This window comes from Gobius niger, assembly GCF_951799975.1.
Source record: "Gobius niger genome assembly, chromosome: 10".
In the NCBI taxonomy this organism is placed as follows: domain Eukaryota; kingdom Metazoa; phylum Chordata; class Actinopteri; order Gobiiformes; family Gobiidae; genus Gobius; species Gobius niger.
The window spans coordinates 4,545,697-4,565,834 of NC_136861.1; the positions used below are offsets into that span (position 1 = coordinate 4,545,697).

At 41.1% G+C, this 20,138-nt stretch overlaps 1 protein-coding gene across 2 annotated transcripts; it reads left to right on the forward strand.

The window, feature by feature from the left end:
• Positions 1-526: 526 nt before the first annotated feature.
• On the forward strand, positions 527-16,097 carry rusf1 (RUS family member 1). Of its 2 annotated transcripts, XM_079564512.1 has the most exons (13): positions 527-804; positions 3,306-3,383; positions 3,450-3,564; positions 4,798-4,843; positions 6,649-6,787; positions 6,861-6,962; positions 9,578-9,648; positions 9,716-9,900; positions 11,273-11,330; positions 11,408-11,475; positions 12,636-12,752; positions 15,794-15,859; positions 15,935-16,097. In XM_079564512.1, the coding sequence occupies exons 1-13, from the start codon at positions 628-630 to the stop codon at positions 16,018-16,020; spliced, it is 1,308 nt and encodes a 435-aa protein (XP_079420638.1). In that variant the 5' UTR covers positions 527-627; the 3' UTR covers positions 16,021-16,097. The 2 variants fall into 2 exon arrangements, 1 of the variants encoding a protein (XP_079420638.1); XR_013793286.1 differs by lacking the exon at positions 15,935-16,097 and having other exon boundaries at positions 11,413-11,475.
• The last annotated feature ends 4,041 nt before the right edge of the window (positions 16,098-20,138 follow it).

Below are 20,138 nucleotides of genomic sequence, written 5' to 3' on the forward strand. Positions count from 1 at the left end.
CATAATTCAGCGTTTGTTACAGTAGTTTTTGAATAATTAGAGAAAACATACATTTTTTCAAAATTGTTTTCCCCCTTAACTGTTTTCAAAAATGACCATATATGGGCGATTCCAGAGATGCCGTCTGTATCTATTGACTTAACATGGTCGGCACGGCAACAGTTTAAAATTGTTGTCCTTCATCTGTGTCACTTCCTGTCAGTGTCCAATAAGGAAGTGAAACTATAAACATCACAAAAGTGGCCAAACTAAAAAAAGCTAAATCTTAAATATAATCGTGTTGACTATGTTTAAGCAAAGATTGTGTCTAATGTACTTTAAAAAAATATAATTTTGTAAATAATAATAAGAGTATAATAAATACGTTAATATTTTTATTATTTCTATGCTCAATTCATAGTAATATTAGATAATCATTTTAAGAATATTATTATAAATGTTATTATTTACTAAAAAAAAAACGTCAAAAAACAAACCCCACCCCATTTTCCTCATCGTCCAATCAGATCACAGCAGACCGAAACACGGAAGTAGCGCCACAACACGCCAAACGTCCACGTCTGAGCTCTGAGACCGTAAACATCTGCACTTTTCTCCCGGTGTTTCGGTCTGTCCGGGGCAGCGGTGATGGCGGGGGGCGCACACCGGGCTCCCGTGGCCTCGGAGCGGTACGGCCTGAGCGGAGAGTCCTGGAGCTACAGCCTGGACCAGGACGCGGACCAGGACGCGGACCAGGGACTGATTCAGAGGCGGAGAGACGGGCCGAGGGAAGCGACGGGCTCCGGGCTCAGGCACCTCTTCAAAGTAACCGTGACCTTTCACCTTTAGTGACCAGAGATGTCACGATAATTACTGTTTCAGTTTATCCTCTTAACCTCTTAACCCCCGCCTGAACCGAGCACCTTTTATCCCGTTTGGCTTTACCCAAATCTAGAAGCAAAAGAGCGACAAACACAATAAAAAAGCGACAAAAACACGACTTAACCCCTTAACTCCCACCTGAACCGAGCACATTTTCTCCAGTTTGGCTTTACCCCAGTCCAAAAGCTTCTCGAAAAAAAGGTGTGAAAATAGCAACACAACTGAGACGAAAACAATGATGGAAAAGTGACAAAAAAGTGAGAAAACATTGACAAAAAAGTGACGAAAAATTGCTGAAAAAGTGGAAAAAATGTCACAAAAAATGTCACAAAAAATTGACGAAAAAATTACAAAAATATGATTAAAAATGACAAAAAAAGTGACAAAAATTTGATTAAAAATGACACAAAAAGTGACAAAAATGTGATAAAAATTTGACAAAAAAATGACAAAATGTGATTAAAAAATGACGAAAAAATGACAAAAAAAATGACAAAAATGTGATACAAATTTGAAAAAAAAAATACAAAACATGGACAAAAAATTACAAAAATGTGACAAAAAATGACAAAAAAATGACGGAAAAGTTACAAAAATTAGTTGAATACCCAACAAAAAAAATGATGGAAAAAAAAAATCTGATGACGTGAGGAAAAAGATCCTCTCGGTTCAGGCGGGAGTTAAGAGGTTAAGAGCGATGAAAAAGCATCAAAAAGGTGACAAAAATGTGATGAAAAGTGACGGAAACACGACAAAAACACTTCCAAAATGTCCTAAAAACATGACTAGTGACTGATGAAATTTCAATTAGCAAAATCAACAAGAAAAGCCATGAAAGAGCGACAAAAATGTTATGACAAAATGACAAAGCACAACAAAAAACACAACGATAACGCGACAAAAACACCGGCGACAACGTGACAAAAAAGTTTACGTTTTGTAGGTCTGAGCTTTCAAATGAGGCGTTACTCTGGCCTAGATGCTGTAAACTCCTGTCAAGAAGCTTTAAGATTTGGGTAAAGCCGAACTGGAGAAAATGTCTTTGTGTGTGCCCTCAGTCACGCAAAACAACCAAAAATGTAGTTAGCATTTGGCCTCTCCCAGTATATTCCTCCAAACGGGTGTAGTTAGAAGCGACCAAGCTCTTCCACCGGCACAAAGACCAGACAGATACGGATCAACTGAATTTTGGTCACTTTTTTGCTGGATTATTGTCACTTTTTTGCTGGATTATTGTCACTTTTTTGCTGGATTATTGTCACTTTTTTGCTGGATTATTGTCACTTTTTTGCTGGATTTTTGTCACTTTTTTGCTGGATTATTGTCACTTTTTTGCTGGATTTTTGTCACTTTTCTGCTGGATTATTGTCACTTTTTTGCTGGATTATTGTCACTTTTTTTGCTGGATTTTTGCCACTTTTTTGCTGGATTTTTGCCACTTTTTTGCTGGATTTTTGTCACTTTTTTGCTGGATTTTTGTCACTTTTTTGCTGGATTTTTGTCACTTTTTTGCTGGATTTTTGTCACTTTTTTGCTGGATTTTTGTCACTTTTTTGCTGGATTTTTGTCACTTTTTTGCTGGATGTTTGTCACTTTTTTGCTGGATTTTTGTCACTTTTTTGCTGGATTTTTGTCACTTTTTTGCTGGATTTTTGTCACTTTTTTGCTGGATTTTTGTCACTTTTTTGCTGGATTTTTGTCACTTTTTTGCTAGATTTTTGTCACTTTTTTGCTGGATTTTTGTCACTTTTTTGCTGGATTTTTGTCACTTTTTTGCTGGATTATTGTCACTTTTTTGCTGGATTTTTGTCACTTTTTTGCTGGATTATTGTCACTTTTTTGCTGGATTATTGTCACTTTTTTGCTGGATTATTGTCACTTTTTTGCTGGATTATTGTCACTTTTTTGCTGGATTATTGTCACTTTTTTGCTGGATTATTGTCACTTTTTTGCTGGATTTTTGTCACTTTTTTGCTGGATTTTTGTCACTTTTTTGCTGGATTTTTGTCACTTTTTTGCTGGATTTTTGTCACTTTTTTGCTGGATTTTTGTCACTTTTTTGCTGGATTTTTGTCACTTTTTTGCTGGATTTTTGTCACTTTTTTGCTGGATTTGTGCCACTTTTTTGCTGGATTTTTGTCACTTTTTTGCTGGATTTTTGACTTTTTTGCTGGATTATTGTCACTTTTTTGCTGGATTTTTGTCACTTTTTTGCTGGATTTTTGTCACTTTTTTGCTGGATTTTTGTCACTTTTTTGCTGGATTTTTGTCATTTTTTTGCTGGATTATTGTCACTTTTTGTCAATTTACATCCTCATTTTCTTCTCGTTTTTTTCCCTCTGTTTTGAAGAAGCTTTTAGATTTGGATAATTTGGAGAAAACATGTTCAGGTGGGAGTTCAGAGGTTAAAAGTATCGTTGCTGAGCGGTTGTTTGTTTTTCCAGAGCGTGTTCCTGCCTCAGGGTTTTCCCGAGAGCGTGAGCTCAGACTACATCCAGTACCAGCTGTGGGACACGGCTCAGGTCAGACTGAAGCTATAATAATAATAATAATAATAATAATTATAATCTGTGTTTTCTCCGGTCCAGGCGTTCTGCAGCTCTCTGTCCGGGACTCTGGCCACTCAGGCGTCTCTGAAGGGCGTCGGTGTCGGGGACAGAGAGGCCACAGTCGCTGCTGCCACCGTCACCTGGATCCTCAGAGGTCGGCTTCACTCACCGATAACGGGACCGGGAGGCATTAAAAAGCATTAAATCAGATTCAAAATGGCATTAAATCTGCATTCCTTAGAAAAGATCATACTTCTAAAACCTTAGCATTTGTCAAAAGCACAAAACTATTATGGACTAAGACTAATTCAGCTCCAGTTTCGTATGAATTTGACACATTTTTGCTCAAAAGTTTCCTGTTGTGCCCATTTTGGTTTTGAACATTTCCCCTCATTCCCCTCTTTGAATGAATGTTTAAACATCTTGTGAAATGGAATATGCTGAGATTTTGCATTTGTGGCATTAAAAATATAGTATTTAGGCATTAACCTCTTAACTCCCGCCTGAACCGAGAGGATCTTTTTCCTCACGTCATCAGATTTTTTTTTCCATCATTTTTTTGTTGGGTGTTCAACTCATTTTTGTAACTTTTTTGTCATTTTTTTGTCAAATTTTTCATCATTTTTTGGTCACTTTTTTGTCACATTTTTGTAATTTTTTCGTCAATTTCTTGTGACATTTTTGTGACATTTTTGCCACTTTTTCATAAATTTTTCGTCTCTTTTTTGTCAATGTTTTCTCACTTTTTTGTCACATTTCCATCATTGTTTTCGTCTCAGTTTTGTTGCTATTTTCACAGCTTTTTTCCAGAAGCTTTTGGACTGGGGGTAAAGCCAAACTGGAGAAAATGTGCTCGGTTCAGGTGGGAGTTATGGGGTTAAAATAGTATTCAAAAGCATTACATTTGACTTACTGCCGCCTGTAGAAACCCTGATGTAGGACAGACCCAAAATCCAAGATTTTGTCCTAAATCCAGGCCAAACTTTCCTGAAAATAAAACCCAGATCCCAGAATTTCAGAAGGAGGACTTTCCAGGTGGATTATTCCCAGTTTCAAACCAGATTCACTCTTGCAGATTTGTAAAAGCATCGATCTGTGTTTATTTTTGCTTCTGATACCGATACTGGGGTCTCGAGTATCTGCCGATATCCGATATTAACCGATACCAAGAGACTTTCTGAAAATATTTGCTGTGAGTGAAGAAGTTTGTCCTCTTTTCTCCAGCGTGAGATCAATAAAGTCACGTTTTTTCTTGCAAACAAGAATAAGTAATTATATGCCATCTATTAAGCGAAACAAGAAGGTTCACGCGTCTGAACGGCACATGGGCCTCATTTATTATTCAAAATGGCCGATATGTAAACGAGATGATGTCGTGTGTCCACAGACGGGACGGGGATGTTGGGGAGGATCCTGTTCGCCTGGCGCAAAGGGTGAGTCCTGTCCTTCATGAGGAGGTTGTGATGGAGTTTAGGAGTTTAGGAGGTCGTGATGGCGTTTACGAGTTCAGGAGGTCGTGATGGCGTTTAGGAGTTTAGGAGTTCAGGAGGTCGTGATGGAGTTTAGGAGTTCAGGAGGTCGTGATGGCGTTTAGGAGTTCAGGAGGTCGTGATGGAGTTCAGGAGTTCAGGAGTTCAGGAGGTCGTGATGGAGTTCAGGAGTTCAGGAGGTCGTGATGGAGTTTAGGAGTTTAGGAGGTCGTGATGGAGTTTAGGAGTTCAGGAGGTCGTGATGGCGTTTACGAGTTTAGGAGTTCAGGAGGTCGTGATGGCGTTTACGAGTTCAGGAGGTTGTGATGGCGTTTACGAGTTTAGGAGTTCAGGAGGTCGTGATGGAGTTTAGGAGTTCAGGAGGTCGTGATGGCGTTTAGGAGTTCAGGAGGTCGTGATGGAGTTCAGGAGTTCAGGAGTTCAGGAGGTCGTGATGGAGTTTAGGAGTTCAGGAGTTTAGGAGTTCAGGAGGTCGTGATGGAGTTTAGGAGTTCAGGAGGTTGTGATGGAGTTTAGGAGTTCAGGAGGTCGTGATGGAGTTTAGGAGTTCAGGAGGTCGTGATGGAGTTTAGGAGTTCAGGAGGTCGTGATGGAGTTTAGGAGTTCAGGAGGTCGTGATGGTGTTTAGGAGTTTAGGAGGTCGTGATGGAGTTTAGGAGTTCAGGAGGTCGTTTAGGAGTTCAGGAGGTCGTGATGGCGTTTAAGAGTTCAGGAGGTCGTGATGGAGTTTAGGAGTTCAGGAGGTCGTGAGGTTGTTTAGGAGTTCAGGAGGTTGTGATGGAGTTTAGGAGTTCAGGAGGTCGTGAGGTTGTTTAGGAGTTCAGGAGGTCGTGAGGTTGTTTAGGAGTTCAGGAGGTCGTGATGACGTTTAGGAGTTCAGGAGGTCCTGAGGTTGTTTAGGAGTTCAGGAGGTCGTGATGGAGTTTAGGAGTTTAGGAGGTCGTGATGGAGTTTAGGAGTTTAGGAGTTCAGGAGGTCGTGATGACGTTTAGGAGTTCAGGAGGTTGTGATGGAGTTTAGGAGTTTAGGAGTTCAGGAGGTCGTGATGACGTTTAGGAGTTCAGGAGGTCGTGAGGTTGTTTAGGAGTTCAGGAGGTCGTGATGGAGTTTAGGAGTTTAGGAGTTCAGGAGGTCGTGATGGAGTTTAGGAGTTCAGGAGGTCGTGATGGAGTTTAGGAGTTCAGGAGTTTAGGAGTTCAGGAGTTTAGGAGTTCAGGAGGTCGTGATGGAGTTCAGGAGGTCGTGATGACGTTTAGGAGTTCAGGAGGTCGTGAGGTTGTTTAGGAGTTCAGGAGGTCGTGATGGAGTTTAGGAGTTTAGGAGTTCAGGAGGTCGTGATGGAGTTTAGGAGTTCAGGAGGTCGTGATGGAGTTTAGGAGTTCAGGAGTTTAGGAGTTCAGGAGTTTAGGAGTTCAGGAGGTCGTGATGGAGTTCAGGAGGTCGTGATGGCGTTTAGGAGTTCAGGAGTTTAGGAGTTCAGGAGGTCGTGATGGAGTTCAGGAGGTCGTGATGGCGTTTAGGAGTTCAGGAGTTTAGGAGTTCAGGAGGTCGTGATGGAGTTCAGGAGTTCAGGAGGTCGTGATGGAGTTCAGGAGTTCAGGAGGTCGTGATGGCGTTTAGGAGTTCAGGAGTTTAGGAGTTCAGGAGGTCGTGATGGAGTTTAGGAGTTCAGGAGGTCGTGATGGAGTTCAGGAGTTCAGGAGGTCGTGATGGCGTCTGCTCGCTCATGACCGATGCTTTTCTTCCAGGACCAAACTGGACTCTGAGGCGAAGAAGTGGCGGCTTTTCGCTGATGTGCTGAACGACGTCGCCATGTTTATGGAGATCATGGCGCCGTTTTTCCCCGCCTTCTTCCTCCTGATCGTCTGCACGGCCGGAGTCTTCAAGGTAAAAGACGTCTTAATTATGTTCAGCCACACAGAAGCGTCTCTGATTACTCTCTGCCGCCCCCTGTGGTCAGTCGATTGTGGGCGTGGCCGGAGGAGCGACCCGCGCCGCGCTGACGGTGCATCAGGCGCGGAGAGACAACATGGCCGACATCTCCGCCAAAGACGGGAGCCAGGTACGAACTCACTTCAGGAGAGCTGACCCTCCACAAAACCACAAAACATCCCATCGTAACTCATAGCAACCGTCATTCTCCGGATCTCCTGCCATAGAAACTGGTGAAGTGCGGCCTGTTTGTCTTAACTCCCGCCTGAAAAAGAGGATCTTTTTCCTCATGTCATCTGATATTTTTTTCCATCAATTTTTTGTTGGGTATTTTTGTCACATTTTTGTCATTTTTTTGTCATTTTTTGTCACATTTTTGTCATTTTTTGTCACATTTTTGTCACATTTTTGTCATTTTTTTGTCATTTTTTCGTCAATTTTTGGGGATTTTTTTGTCAAATTCTTATCACTTTTTTGTCAATTTTTTCTAAATTTTTCGTTAAATTTTTCTCACTTTTTTGTAATTCTTTTGTAAATTTTTGTAAATTTGTTGTCACTTTTTCGTCTTTTTTGTCAAATTTCTGTCATGTTCATTTTTGTCATTTTTTTGTACATTTTTTGTACATTTTTGTCACTTTTTCGTCCATTTTTTCTCACTTTTTTCACATTTTCATCCTTGTTTTCGTCTCAGTTCTGTCTCTATTTTCTCACCTTTTTTCCAGAAGCTTTTGGACTGGGGTAAAGCCAAACTAGAGAAAATGTGCTCGGTTCAGGTGGGAGTTAAGGGGTTAAATTACCCTATATTTGAGCAGCATCAGCTTCGTGGTTGTATAAGCTACGCAGCGGCGGAGTGATCTGCTAGAAAATAGTCCCTCAAAATGCAACAATTCATGTGATGCAAGGTCAGTTTTATTCCAAACATGATTCTATGGACACAGACATTTATATGGTTAGTCTGGTGTTATAAGTGATTTGCCTCAGGTGCTCTGTGGAGCGGGTCACACTGTTTTTAATGCAGGCTAGCTGATACCATAGACATGCACTAGCCTTGCACTAGCCTAGCACCACGAAGCTCTTCAAATATAAGCGCTGCGTGAATTACAAAACAAATTTCTCCAGAAATCAGCAACACTCTGGATAACTAGGAAATGAGGCCCTATGTCAAAAATCCTGACACATCCCTTTAAGGCCTTTTTTTTACTTTATTGAAGAGTTGCTTTAAGAGAACACACAGGCCTGTTTCTGAGGTCAGAACTCAAACTGAAGGACTTTGTTAGTTGTTCACAAAGCAAAACTCCGCCTGCAAACCCTGTTTACTGTAAACAGTGAGACGAGCAGGAGAAACAATGACTTTAAACAACCTTTTTTCTGGAAATGCCCTCAAACAAACGTGATAAAAGAGAAGTGTCCGCGTGACTGTGCTGTTGCTTCAGGAGCTCCGGGGTTTTCCAGAGGCTGGTGCTTTAACCTCCATAAAGAAGTGTTTCCACATTTAGCCTCGATCTGGAGGAGGTCACGCTGGTATTGCACAAAAACAGTCACAAACACGCACTTCTGTCCTGTTAACACATGTGTAGCCTCAAATTCTTGACATAGTTTGCTAGCTTTTGGGAAAGGGGCGGGGCTTTGGGAAAGGTCAGTGAAGTTTCACCAACGTTTACTGCAGAGGCTGTGATTCCCTTCTTTGTTTCTTTATTTGTCCAGGATAAAAACTCATTGAGATCAAAAGTGTCCCGGCCAGGATGCATGGGAACAAGTTTACACACACGTTACAGTCGTGCACACGTAATCACAAATAAACACTGCATAATTAAATAAACACACTCACATAAAGCGGCTACATGTGAAAGACTTTAACCTCTTAACCCCCGCCTGAACCGAGAGGATCTTTTTCCTCCCGTCATCAGATTTTTTTTCCATAATTTTTTGTTGGGTATTCAACTCATTTTTGTAACTTTTTTGTCATTTTTTATCACATTTTTGTCACATTTTTGTCATTTTTTCTTCAATTTTTTGTCATTTTTTGGTCACATTTTTTAAATATTTTTTATCACATTTTTTGTCATTTTTTGTCACATTTTTGTCACATTTTTGTCACATTTTTGTCACATTTTTGTCATTTTTGTCACATTTTGTCATTTTTTGTCACATTTTTTGTCATTTTTTTGTCACATTTTTGTCACATTTTTTGTCTTTTTTTTGTCATTTTTTGTCATTTTTTGTCACATTTTTTGTCATTTTTGTCTTTTTTTTGTCATTATTTTGTCATTTTTTGTCACATTTTTTGTCACATTTTTGTCACATTTTTTCTCTTTTTTTGTCATTTTTTGTCACATTTTTGTCACATTTTTTGTTATTTTTTTGTCATTTTTTGTCATTTTTTTGTCACATTTTTGTCACATTTTTGAATCAATTTTTTGTCATTTTTTTGGCCATTTTTTGTCACATTTTTGTCACATTTTTGTCTTTTTTTTGGTCACATTTTTATCACATTTTGTCACATTTTTGTCATTTTATCTCACTTTTTGTCACATTTCCATCATTGTTTTTGTCTCAGTTTTTGTTGCTATCTTCACAGCTTTTTTCCAGAAGCTTTTGGATTTGGGTAAAGCCAAACTGGAGAAAACGTGCTCGGTTCAGGTGGGAGTTAAGGGCTTAAAAAGTATGAAGTGACACAAGTTCTTTTATCTGGAACTCCTTCTTGGTTCATTCCATGAGTGTTTTTTATGGCGCTCTTGTCTGCAGGAGACTCTGGTGAACCTGGCGGGGCTCGTGGTCAGTCTCCTCCTCATCCCCGTCGTCACCGACAACGCCCCGTGAGTCTCCTCATCAGTCTTAAGGCTCCGTCACTGTCCTAGCTCAATAACATGTTCTCCGTCTCAGTCTGACCTTCGTCCTGTTCGCGCTCTTCACCGTCCTCCACCTCGTCTCCAACCTCAACGCCGTGCGCGCCGTCGTCATGGAAACGCTGAACGAGGCGCGGCTCGACGTGGTGTGGCGAGGCTTCCTGTCGAGCGGAGAGATTCTGACGCCGCCGGAGGCCAACGCCCGGGAGCCCGTCTTTAACTGTGAGACCTGCCACTTTTTTTAATCAGACTAATGTGAGTTCAGCAGAGAAAGCGGACGGTTAGCACGACGGCTAATCCGGGAAACGTTAGCCTGCTATTAGCCGTTAGCATTTAGCCTTGAAGTGGGAAGATCCAGCAAAATCGACTTGTTTGGTTTAACTTTTTGAACAGTTTCAGAGCTTTGTTAACCTCTTAACTCCCACCTGAACGGATCCTGTTTTCTCCAGTTTGGCTTTACCCTAATCAAAAAGCTTCTTGGGAAAAAAGCACCAAAACAGCCACAAAAAATGAGAAGAAAACAAGGATGTAAACACGACAAAAATGTGACAAAAATTCAACCAAAAAGTGACAAAAATTCAACAAAAATTCGACAAAAAAATAATTTTAAAAAATGTGACAAAAATTAAACAAAAAATTACAAAAATTCAACAAAAATGTGACAAAAAATAACAAAAAAATGTGATAAAAATGAAAAACAAAACACAAGAAGAAAAAAAACATACAAAAGGTGACACAGCAACAACTTGAGGAAAAAGATCAGTTTTGTGGGTCTTAGCTTTCAAATGAGGTGTTACACAGGCCTATGTAACAGCCAAAAAGGACAGAATGCATTTGGTTTAGGCGGGTGGTAAGAGGTTAATAATAATAATAATCTTATACCGGCTACTGGCCTCCACAGAGCTCCAGAGCCTGTCAATCACAGGCTTCAACTTTTTAGTGCTGATGTACAAAAACCATCGTGGTTATAAATATGGCACTTAGCCCAGTGTTGCCACATGGGTCATAGCGATTTGTTGAAAAAAAAAAACTCTAAAAAAAGTAACTCAACGCTACTGTACATAGGAACGCTGGGGTGGTATTACTGCAGTGTCAGCTCGCCGCCATGAGGACCAAAGAGAAGGGCTTTCCTCGCCCATTGCCCCGCCTACTGGAAGTGCAGATACGGCGCAAACAGAGGCAAAAGTAGGCGGGGCAGGATAAGGAGAATAATCCTGTATATTAGTTCTAAGTCACTTGGCTCAAAGTGTGTTTATCAGGCGGAGCTGAAGTAAAGTTATTCTTGCAGCTGCCAGCAGGAGGAGCCCCAGGCAAAGTCTTTACCAGCTCTACACCTGTATTTCATATAGCACGTGTTTGACCTTTCAATGACTCGGCGCCTTGACTTTCCTTCTCGGTGGCCCCTTTGAAGCTCCAGGATCAATTGTTTTTGAGATTTCTGGCAGGTTATCACTGCTGATGGAACTGTCTCCATGGTTACATATACAAACACCTCTATAATGAAAAACCATGAGAAAGGCTTCGATCTACAGTCATTCTTTTACCCACAGGCAGATCATCACCTTTTGATAAACGTCTCTCCTGTTTCCCGCAGGGTTCGGTGGGACGGTCCCGATCCGGCTGGGAGTGAAGCTGCAGGAGCTCGTGCGCAGGTGGAGCCATGTCCTTAAACTGAAGCATTTCTTTTTGAAACCTCAAACATTCATGCGCTTTTATGTTTCTCCTAAAGTCCAGAAGATCTGAGGCGAGCGCTGGGAGGAGCCGAGGACCGACAGTACCTCATCGGAGTCCGGGACGGTGAGAGGAACCTCTGAAAGGGCGGGGCCAGGTCCCAAAAACTGCAGATTCCGGCGCCTTTTTGAGCCTTTTCTGCAGGATTTGGCCATTTTGGTTTCGCTGTAAAATTGTCTGAATTTGGTCATTTTTTCGTCACATTTTTGTTTAGCAATTTTTTGTCATTTTTTTCCACATTTTTGTCATTTTTTCATCTTTTTTTTCATCACATTTTTGTCACATTTTTGTAATTTCTTTGTCTTTTTTTGTCCATTTTTACCAAATTTGACATTTTTGTCAAATTTTTACCACATTTTTGTGTTTTTTTGCAACATTTTGTCACATTTTTTCGTCAATTTTTTTAATCAAATTTTTGTCATTTTTTTGTCATTTTTTCATCTTTTTTATCACATTTTTGTCACATTTTGTCATTTTTCATATCACATTTTTGTCATTTTTTTGGTCAAATTTTTACCACTTTTTTGTCACATTTTGTCACATTTTGATCAAATTTTTGTTATTTTTTCGTCAATTTTCTTTTTTTAATTTTTTTATTGACCTTTTTTTAACCAGGATAATCCCACTGAGATTAAGAATCTCTTTTTCAGGGGAGTCCTGGCCCCAGAGGGGAATCTATTGTACATGTTTTTAGTGGTAGGGGAAACCGGAGTACCCAGAGGAAACCTACGCAGACACGGGGAGAACATGTGCCTGCGTCCTGGTTGGAATCAAACCCGGGACCTTCTGGCTCAGCGTGACCGCTAACCGCTGCGCCACCATGCCGGCCATTATCAAATTTTCGTCATTTTTTGTCAAATTTCGTCAATTTTTTTAGTCAATTTTTTGTCATTTTTTTGTCACATTTTTGTCTTTTTTTTGTCTTTTTTTTTCCAGATTTTTACCACATTTTTGTATTTTTTTTGTAGCATTTTATCACATTTTTGTGATTTTTTCGTCAATTTTTTTCTCACATTTTTGTAATTTTTTTGTCACATTTTTTTAATTTTTTCGTCAATTTTTGTATCAAATTTTGTCATTTTATAGACTTATAGAATTTGCCTTATTTACCGAGGTGGTCATAGTCCTTCACCTCTGTTTATTTCTTCATGAAAATCACAATTTCTGCAGGTTTTCAGATGTTTCTTTAACTCCTGACCCTCTTCATCCTCTGGGTTCTTGCGCAGGTCGTGTGGTCGTGAGTTTGCTGCACTCGGCCACAGTGAGGGATGAACTCCGGGCCATGTGCCACGCCCTGAGCCTCCGGGCGCTGCTGACAGACGGACACGCCTCCAGACAACACCGTAAGTGACTGTGACTGGAGCAGGTTCAAAGCATTACATGAGATCTAACGACTTGACTGGAGGAAAACTCTGTGGATGTTTTGTCTTGAGGCTAACAGAGGCTAACAGCTAACACATCCTGAGCTCTCTCTTCATTTGTTTGGGACCCTGCTAATCATGAATGTAAAAGATCGGGTACAGGAAGTGCAGCGCCGATCTAATTATCCAGGAAGAAATCACGTGGGGACACTGTGCATGCAGCCCATAAGCATTTCTGTTCATCTGTTCATCTGCTAATTAGATCGTTAGCTTATCCCAGCTGAACATACACCTGGGATTAGGCGAGTTCCTGATATAGAACATAGGTACAAAACGATCTCTTCATACACTTGTAAAGTTAACCAAACACATGTTAAACTTACAGTCATTGCTTTCCAAGTCCTGGTTTGGTCCCGCTTTGGTCCCGCTTTGGTCCCGCTTTGGTCCCGCTTTGGTCCCGCTTTGGTCCCGCTTTGGTCCCGCTTTTGGTCCCGCTTTTGGTCCCGCTTTTGGTCCCGCTTTTGGTCCCGCTTTTGGTCCCGCTTTTGGTCCCGCTTTGGTCCCGCTTTGGCCCTGCTTTGGTCCCGCTTTGGCCCCGCTTTGGTCCCGCTTTGGTCCCGCTCTGGCCCCGCTCTGGCCCCGCTTTGGTCCCGCTCTGGCCCCGCTTTGGTCCCGCTTTGGTCCCGCTTTGGTCCCGCTTCGGTCCCGCTTCGGCCCCGCTTCGGCCCCGCTTCGGTCCCGCTTCGGTCCCGCTTCGGTCCCGCTTCGGTCCCGCTTCGGTCCCGCTTTGGTCCCGCTTTGGTCCCGCTTTGGTCCCGCTTTGGTCCCGCTTTGGTCCCGCTTCGGCCACGCTTCGGCCACGCTTCGGTCCCGCTTTGGCCCCGCTTTGGCCCCGCTTCGGCCCCGATTTGGCCCCGCTTTGGCCCCGCTTCGGTCCCGCTTTGGCCCCGCTTTTGTCCCGCTTCGGTCCCGCTTTGGCCCCGCTTTTGTCCCGCTTTGGTCCCGCTTTGGTTCCGCTTTGGTCCCGCTTTGGTCCCGCTTTTGTCCCGCTTTTGTCCCGCTTTGGCCCCGCTTTGGCCCCGCTTCGGTCCCGCTTTGGCCCCGCTTTGGCCCCGCTTTGGTCCCGCTTTGGTCCCGCTTTGGCCCCGCTTTGGCCCCGCTTCGGTCCCGCTTTGGTCCCGCTTTGGTCCCGCTTTGGCCCCGCTTTGGCCCCGCTTTGGCCCCGCTTTGGTCCCGCTTTGGTCCCGCTTTGGCCCCGCTTTGGCCCCGCTTCGGTCCCGCTTTGGCCCCGCTTTGGTCCCGCTTTGGTCCCGCTTTTGTCCCGCTTCGGCCCCGCTTCGGTCACGCTTCGGCCCCGCTTTAACAGACTGAACAAGCTGGTCAGGAGGGCCAGCTCCGTCCTGTGCTGCCCCCTGGGGGACAGGAGGGTATTAGCCAAGCTCACCTCCATCATGGACAACACCTCCCACCCACTGCACGGGACTGTAGAGGAGCTGAGCAGCTCTTTCAGTGGCAGGTCCTTCATCCCCACTGCTGTCAGACTGAACAACACGACTGTAAAAACATGTGCAATAATCCCTGTACCCGCAGCACTTACCTCTACTTACTCTAGGACTGTAAACTTCGCACTGCCTTGATATTCTACTTTTATAGTCTGTTTTATTTTTATTATTGTTTATATTTCTGCCCCTTAAGATTTTTGCTTATACATAAGATACCTCTTTTCACCATTTAACTATTTGCACATTTCCTGTCTGTTTTGCACATCCTGAGTGATCTTTTTGAGAGCCAAATGTAACTTCTCCATTGCGAGATCAATAAAGGATAATCTTATCTTAGTCCTGGTTTAGTCCTGATTTAGTCCTGGTTTAGTCCTGGTTTAGTCCTGGTTTAGTCCAGGTTTAGTCCAGGTTTAGTCCTGGTTTAGTCCTGGTTTAGTCCTGGTTTAGTCCTGGTTTAGTCCTGGTTTAGTCTTGGTTTAGTCCTGGTTTAGTCCTGGTTTAGTCCTGGTTTAGTCCTGGTTTAGTCCTGGTTTAGTCCTGGTTTAGTCCTGGTTTAGTCCTGTTTTAGTCCTGGTTTAGTCCTGGTTTAGTCCTGGTTTAGTCCTGGTTTAGTCCAGGTTTAGCCCTGGTTTAGTTCTGGTTTAGTCCTGGTTTAGTCCTGGTTTAGCCCTGGTTTACTCCTGGTTTAGTCCTGGTTTAGTCCAGGTTTAGCCCTGGTTTAGTTCTGGTTTAGCCCTGGTTTAGCCCTGGTTTACTCCTGGTTTAGTCCAGGTTTAGCCCTGGTTTAGTTCTGGTTTAGTCCTGGTTTAGTCCTGGTTTAGTCCTGGTTTACTCCTGGTTTAGTCCTGGTTTAGTCCTGGTTTAGTCCAGGTTTAGCCCTGGTTTAGTTCTGGTTTAGTCCTGGTTTAGTCCTGGTTTAGTCCTGGTTTAGTCCTGGTTTAGTCCAGGTTTAGCCCTGGTTTAGTTCTGGTTTAGTCCTGGTTTAGTCCTGGTTTAGCCCTGGTTTACTCCTGGTTTAGTCCTGGTTTAGTCCAGGTTTAGCCCTGGTTTAGTTCTGGTTTAGCCCTGGTTTAGCCCTGGTTTACTCCTGGTTTAGTCCAGGTTTAGCCCTGGTTTAGTTCTGGTTTAGTCCTGGTTTAGTCCTGGTTTAGTCCTGGTTTAGTCCAGGTTTAGCCCTGGTTTAGTTCTGGTTTAGTCCTGGTTTAGTCCTGGTTTAGTCCTGGTTTAGTCCAGGTTTAGCCCTGGTTTAGTTCTGGTTTAGTCCTGGTTTAGTCCTGGTTTAGCCCTGGTTTAGTTCTGGTTTAGTTCTGGTTTAGTCCTGGTTTAGTCCTGGTTTAGTTCTGGTTTAGTCCTGGTTTAGTCCTGGTTTAGCCCTGTTTTAGTTCTGTTTTAGCCCTGGTTTAGTCCTGGTTTAGCCCTGTTTTAGTCCTGGTTTAGCCCTGCTTTAGTCCTGCTTTAGTCCTGCTTTAGTCCTGGTCGTGCTGTTTTTGTGCTAATGATTTAAAGCCTTTTCCTCCACAGGGCACTGGGATCTGGTGGACGAAAGCCGAGAGCTGTTGGACAAACACTTTGAGTCTTTTATTAAACGTGAGTGCACAAACACATCACCTCATATCTGACTGTGAACACCAGTGTTTGTACAAATCCTGCCTGTGTTTTCAGTGTTGGACGGATCTGAATGGGAAACGCACAGAAACCTGCTGGACTGGGACGAGTGGAGGCTCGAGCTGAAATCCAAAACTCACTGAGCGGAACATTCCTCATGTGTTTAAATTTACAATAAATATTTTGATACGAGAAACGTGGAGCCAGTGGTCGTGTTTCCGGAGGATGTTTACAGCTGTGTCTAAAAAAAAGTAAACGGCGGAGCTGATTTAAATGATGTTTAACCCCTTAACTCCCGCCTGAACCGAGCACGTTTTCTCCAGTTTGGCTTTACCCCAATCCAAAAGCTTCTGGGAAAAAGCTGTGAAAATAGCAACAAAACTGAGACGAAAACAATGATGGAAATGTGACAAAAAAGTGACGAAAACATTGATGAAAAAGTGGCAAAAATGTGACAAAAATGTGACAAAAAAATACAAAAATTTGATAAAAAATTGACAAGAAAATGACAAAAATGTGATAAAAATTTGACGAAAAAATGACAAAAATTTGATTTAAAAACATGACAAAATGTGACAAAAAAGTACAAAAAATTTGATTAAAAAAATGACAAAAAATGTATTAAAAATTGACAAGAAAATGACAAAAAATTTATAAAAAATTGACGAAAAAATGACAAAAATTGGATTAAAAAAATGACAAAAATGTGACAAAAAAATGACCAAAATTTGACCAAAATTTGACCAAAAAGTTACAAAAATGAGTTGAATACCCACAAAAAAATTATGGAAAAAAAATCAGATGACGTGAGGAAAAAGATCCTCTCGGTTCAGGCGGGAGTTAAGAGAGATTCCAGAACTGTCCGTGCAATCATACTGTACATAAGGGCAAAATCAATCTAAAAAGGCTCTAATGTCAGCCCAAATGTGACTAAAATGTGGAAAAAAACTGGATTTAAACCAGGCAAACGCCAAACAAAGACATTCAAATCATTCATTTATCTAAAATATAATAAGAAACAGAACTGAAGAAGTCTAAAAAGTCTAAAGCCTTTTTCCTCACGTCATCAGATTTTTTTTTCCCATCATTTTTTTGTTGGGTATTCAACTCATTTTTGTAAATTTTTGTCACATTTTTGTCATTTTTTTGTAAATTTTTTATCAAATTTTTGTCAATTTTTTGTCTTTTTTTTGTCAACTTTTGTGACATTTTTGCCACTTTTTCATAATTTTTTGTCCACTTTTTTGTCAATGTTTTCTCACTTTTTTGTCACATTTCCATCATGGTTTTCGTCTCAGTTTTGTTGCTATTTTCACACCTTTTTTCCAGAAGCTTTTGGACTGACCGACTGCACTTTGTTTGTTTGTTGCATCCCAACAGCTCCCTCTAATGGCAGAGAAAGTAAATCGAGATCTCCCGGACATTGCTCAGTGGGCTGAAACTTGGGGTATTTAACCGCTTAACTCCCACCTGAACCGAGCACATTTTCTCCAGTTTGGCTTTACCCCAATCCAAAAGCTTCTGGAAAAGAGGTGTGAAAATAGAAACAAAACTGAGACGAGAAAAAATATGGAAATGTGACAAAAAATTGATGAAAAATTGATGAAAAAGTGGCAAAAATGTCACAAGAAATTGACCAAAAATTTGACAAAAAATGGCGACAATGTGACAAAAATGCGATTAAAAATTGACGAAAAAATGACAAAAAAACGACAAAAAAAGTGATAAAAAATGTTTTAAAAAATGACAAAAATGTGACCAAAATGATCAAAAAAATGACAAAAATATGACAAAATGTGACAAAAATCTGTTAAAAAAATTGACGAAAGAATGAATGTAATAAAAATGTGACAAAAAAATTATGAAAAATTGACCAAAAATTACCAAAAAAATGTGATTAAAAATGGACGGAAAAATGACAAAAAAGTTACAAAAATGAGTTGAATACCCAACAAAAAAATAATGGAAAAAAAATCTGATGACGTGAGGAAAAAGATCCTCTCGGTTCAGGCGGGAGTTAAGAGGAGCAAAACCAAAGCAATGTTTCTCTCCAAAATGCAAAATACAAACATTGACATTAAATTCATGGGCAGTCGAAATGGTTAATGAACATCTCCATTCAGGATTCTGGATTACAAACTTAAACTTAAAAGTTGTAATAAAAAAAGAAAACATGCAACGTTTCCCGATCTACGTTTCTTAATTCCTTCACTGATGTTAAACCCGATACTGCAGGCATCATTCTATTAACCTCTTAACCCCCGCCTTAACCAAGTGCATTATCTCCAGTTCAGCTTTACCCAAATCTAAACGTTTACAGCCAGTGTAACGCCTCATTTGAAAGCTAAGACCCACAAAACTGATCTAAACTGATCTTTTTCCTTGCGTTGTTGCCATCTTTTTTTTTACATTTCTTTTCATTGCTTTTTTGTTGTCATTTTTCATACCTTTTCCGCTACACTTTTGTCGCTCTTTTGTGGCTTTTTGTCACCTTTTCATCGCATGTCGTCACTTTTTTTCGTCACGTTTTAGTTACTTTTCTGTTGCTCTTGGGTGGTGTTTTTGTTGCTTTTTTGTTCCACATTTTTGTCACTTTTCTGATATTCTTTTGTGGCTTTTTTGTTGCATATTCGTCGCTCTTTTTTGTCATCGTTTTTGTTGTCGGCTCATGTTTGTCGCTATTTTGACACTTTTTTTTTCAAGAAGCTTTTGGATTTGGGTAAAGGCGAACTGGAGAAAATGTGCTCGGTTCAGTTTAAGAGGTCAAACCCAGTCATAAAAATGAAACTTGACACCCTGTATTTGTCTTTCAAAGCATTGATTTCACGTGCATTTGAAAGCTCAGACCCTCAGACGAATGCTTCCATGATCTTATGAGCAGCTACAAGTGAAAGCTTTATCTAAAACATGAAGATGATGGACACAGTGTGTGCTATTTAGGTGACAGTGGTTCGACGTGGTTCAGTCCTACTTTAAACCTGTTTAGTCCAAAGATTATGCAACGTTTTTGCTGTTTTAGGTCCAGTTTGGTTCATTTAACCTCTTAACTCCCACCTGAACATGTTTTCTCTTGTTCTCCAAATTCTCCAAATCTAAAAGCTTCTTCAAAATAGCGACAAAAAACGAGAAGAAAATGAGGATGTAAATTGACAAAAATGGCAAAAATCCAGCAAAAAAGTGAAAAAAATCCAGCAACAAATGGCAAAAATCCAGCATAAAAAAGGGCAAAAATCCAGCAAAAAGTGACAAAAATCCAGCAACAAATTAGCCTGGCTAACACCAGACTAAAATCACAAGTGATATTTAGTCTGGGGACCACCAATTCATTTTCTCGTAGGAGAGGTGTGGTTTACGATCGTCCATACTCGTTTATTGGGCGATACGAAAAAAAAGAAAAAAGTCTATCATGCGTCTGCACGAGGCCACAGCCAATCGTATCATCGTATGAGATGACGTATGACGTATCCGCTGTAAACTTTTGAGCTAAATTATTTAGAACAAGGTCTAAAGCTTGATCGAACAATAGCATTGCGTCTGCTGCTGTCATGTTGGATCCGTAAAAAAACTTTTTTTTAAATCCGTAAATAAACTACAAGCTTTCGAATAGCGCGTCATCGTCTTGCGTCTCTCCTCGTTCTGTGATTGGTTCCCAAATCCACCGGAAAATTGGGCCATGGTCTCCAGGCTGTTGTGCAGTTCGAAATAATTCGAGCGCACACAGCAGCCTGGTGTTAGCCAGGTTAGCAACAAATGGCAAAAATCCAGCAAAAAAAAATGTCAAAAATCCAGCAAAAAATTGGACAAAAATGCATCAAAAAAGTAACAAAGCAACAAAAGTGCCATAAAAAAGTGACAAAAACACATAAGGGAAATAAAAAATGACGACAATGGCAAAGAGGAGAGAATGCATTTGGTTTTGGCGGGTGGTAAGAGGTTTTAAGGTTTATTATGATAGATCCATGGGTGGCAGACGGTCGACTTGATGTGAAATGATGTGACCATTGTCACTGTAGCTCAACAGGTGGCGATAATGCGCTAAAGTTTGTTTACCCGCCGCAAACCCTAGAAGAAGAATTGGCTACGACTTCCTGTAAATGCTAACGTAAAGCTAACATCAAAACCAACCGGAAAGCGTCATTTTATGTACGTTTTTCATTCATAAACGCTCACTATGACTAGTTTAATGAAATATAAGCTTATGTGAATTAATCTCGCGTGTTTTAATTCCCATGTACGCTTTTAAAACTAGAATATTAATCAA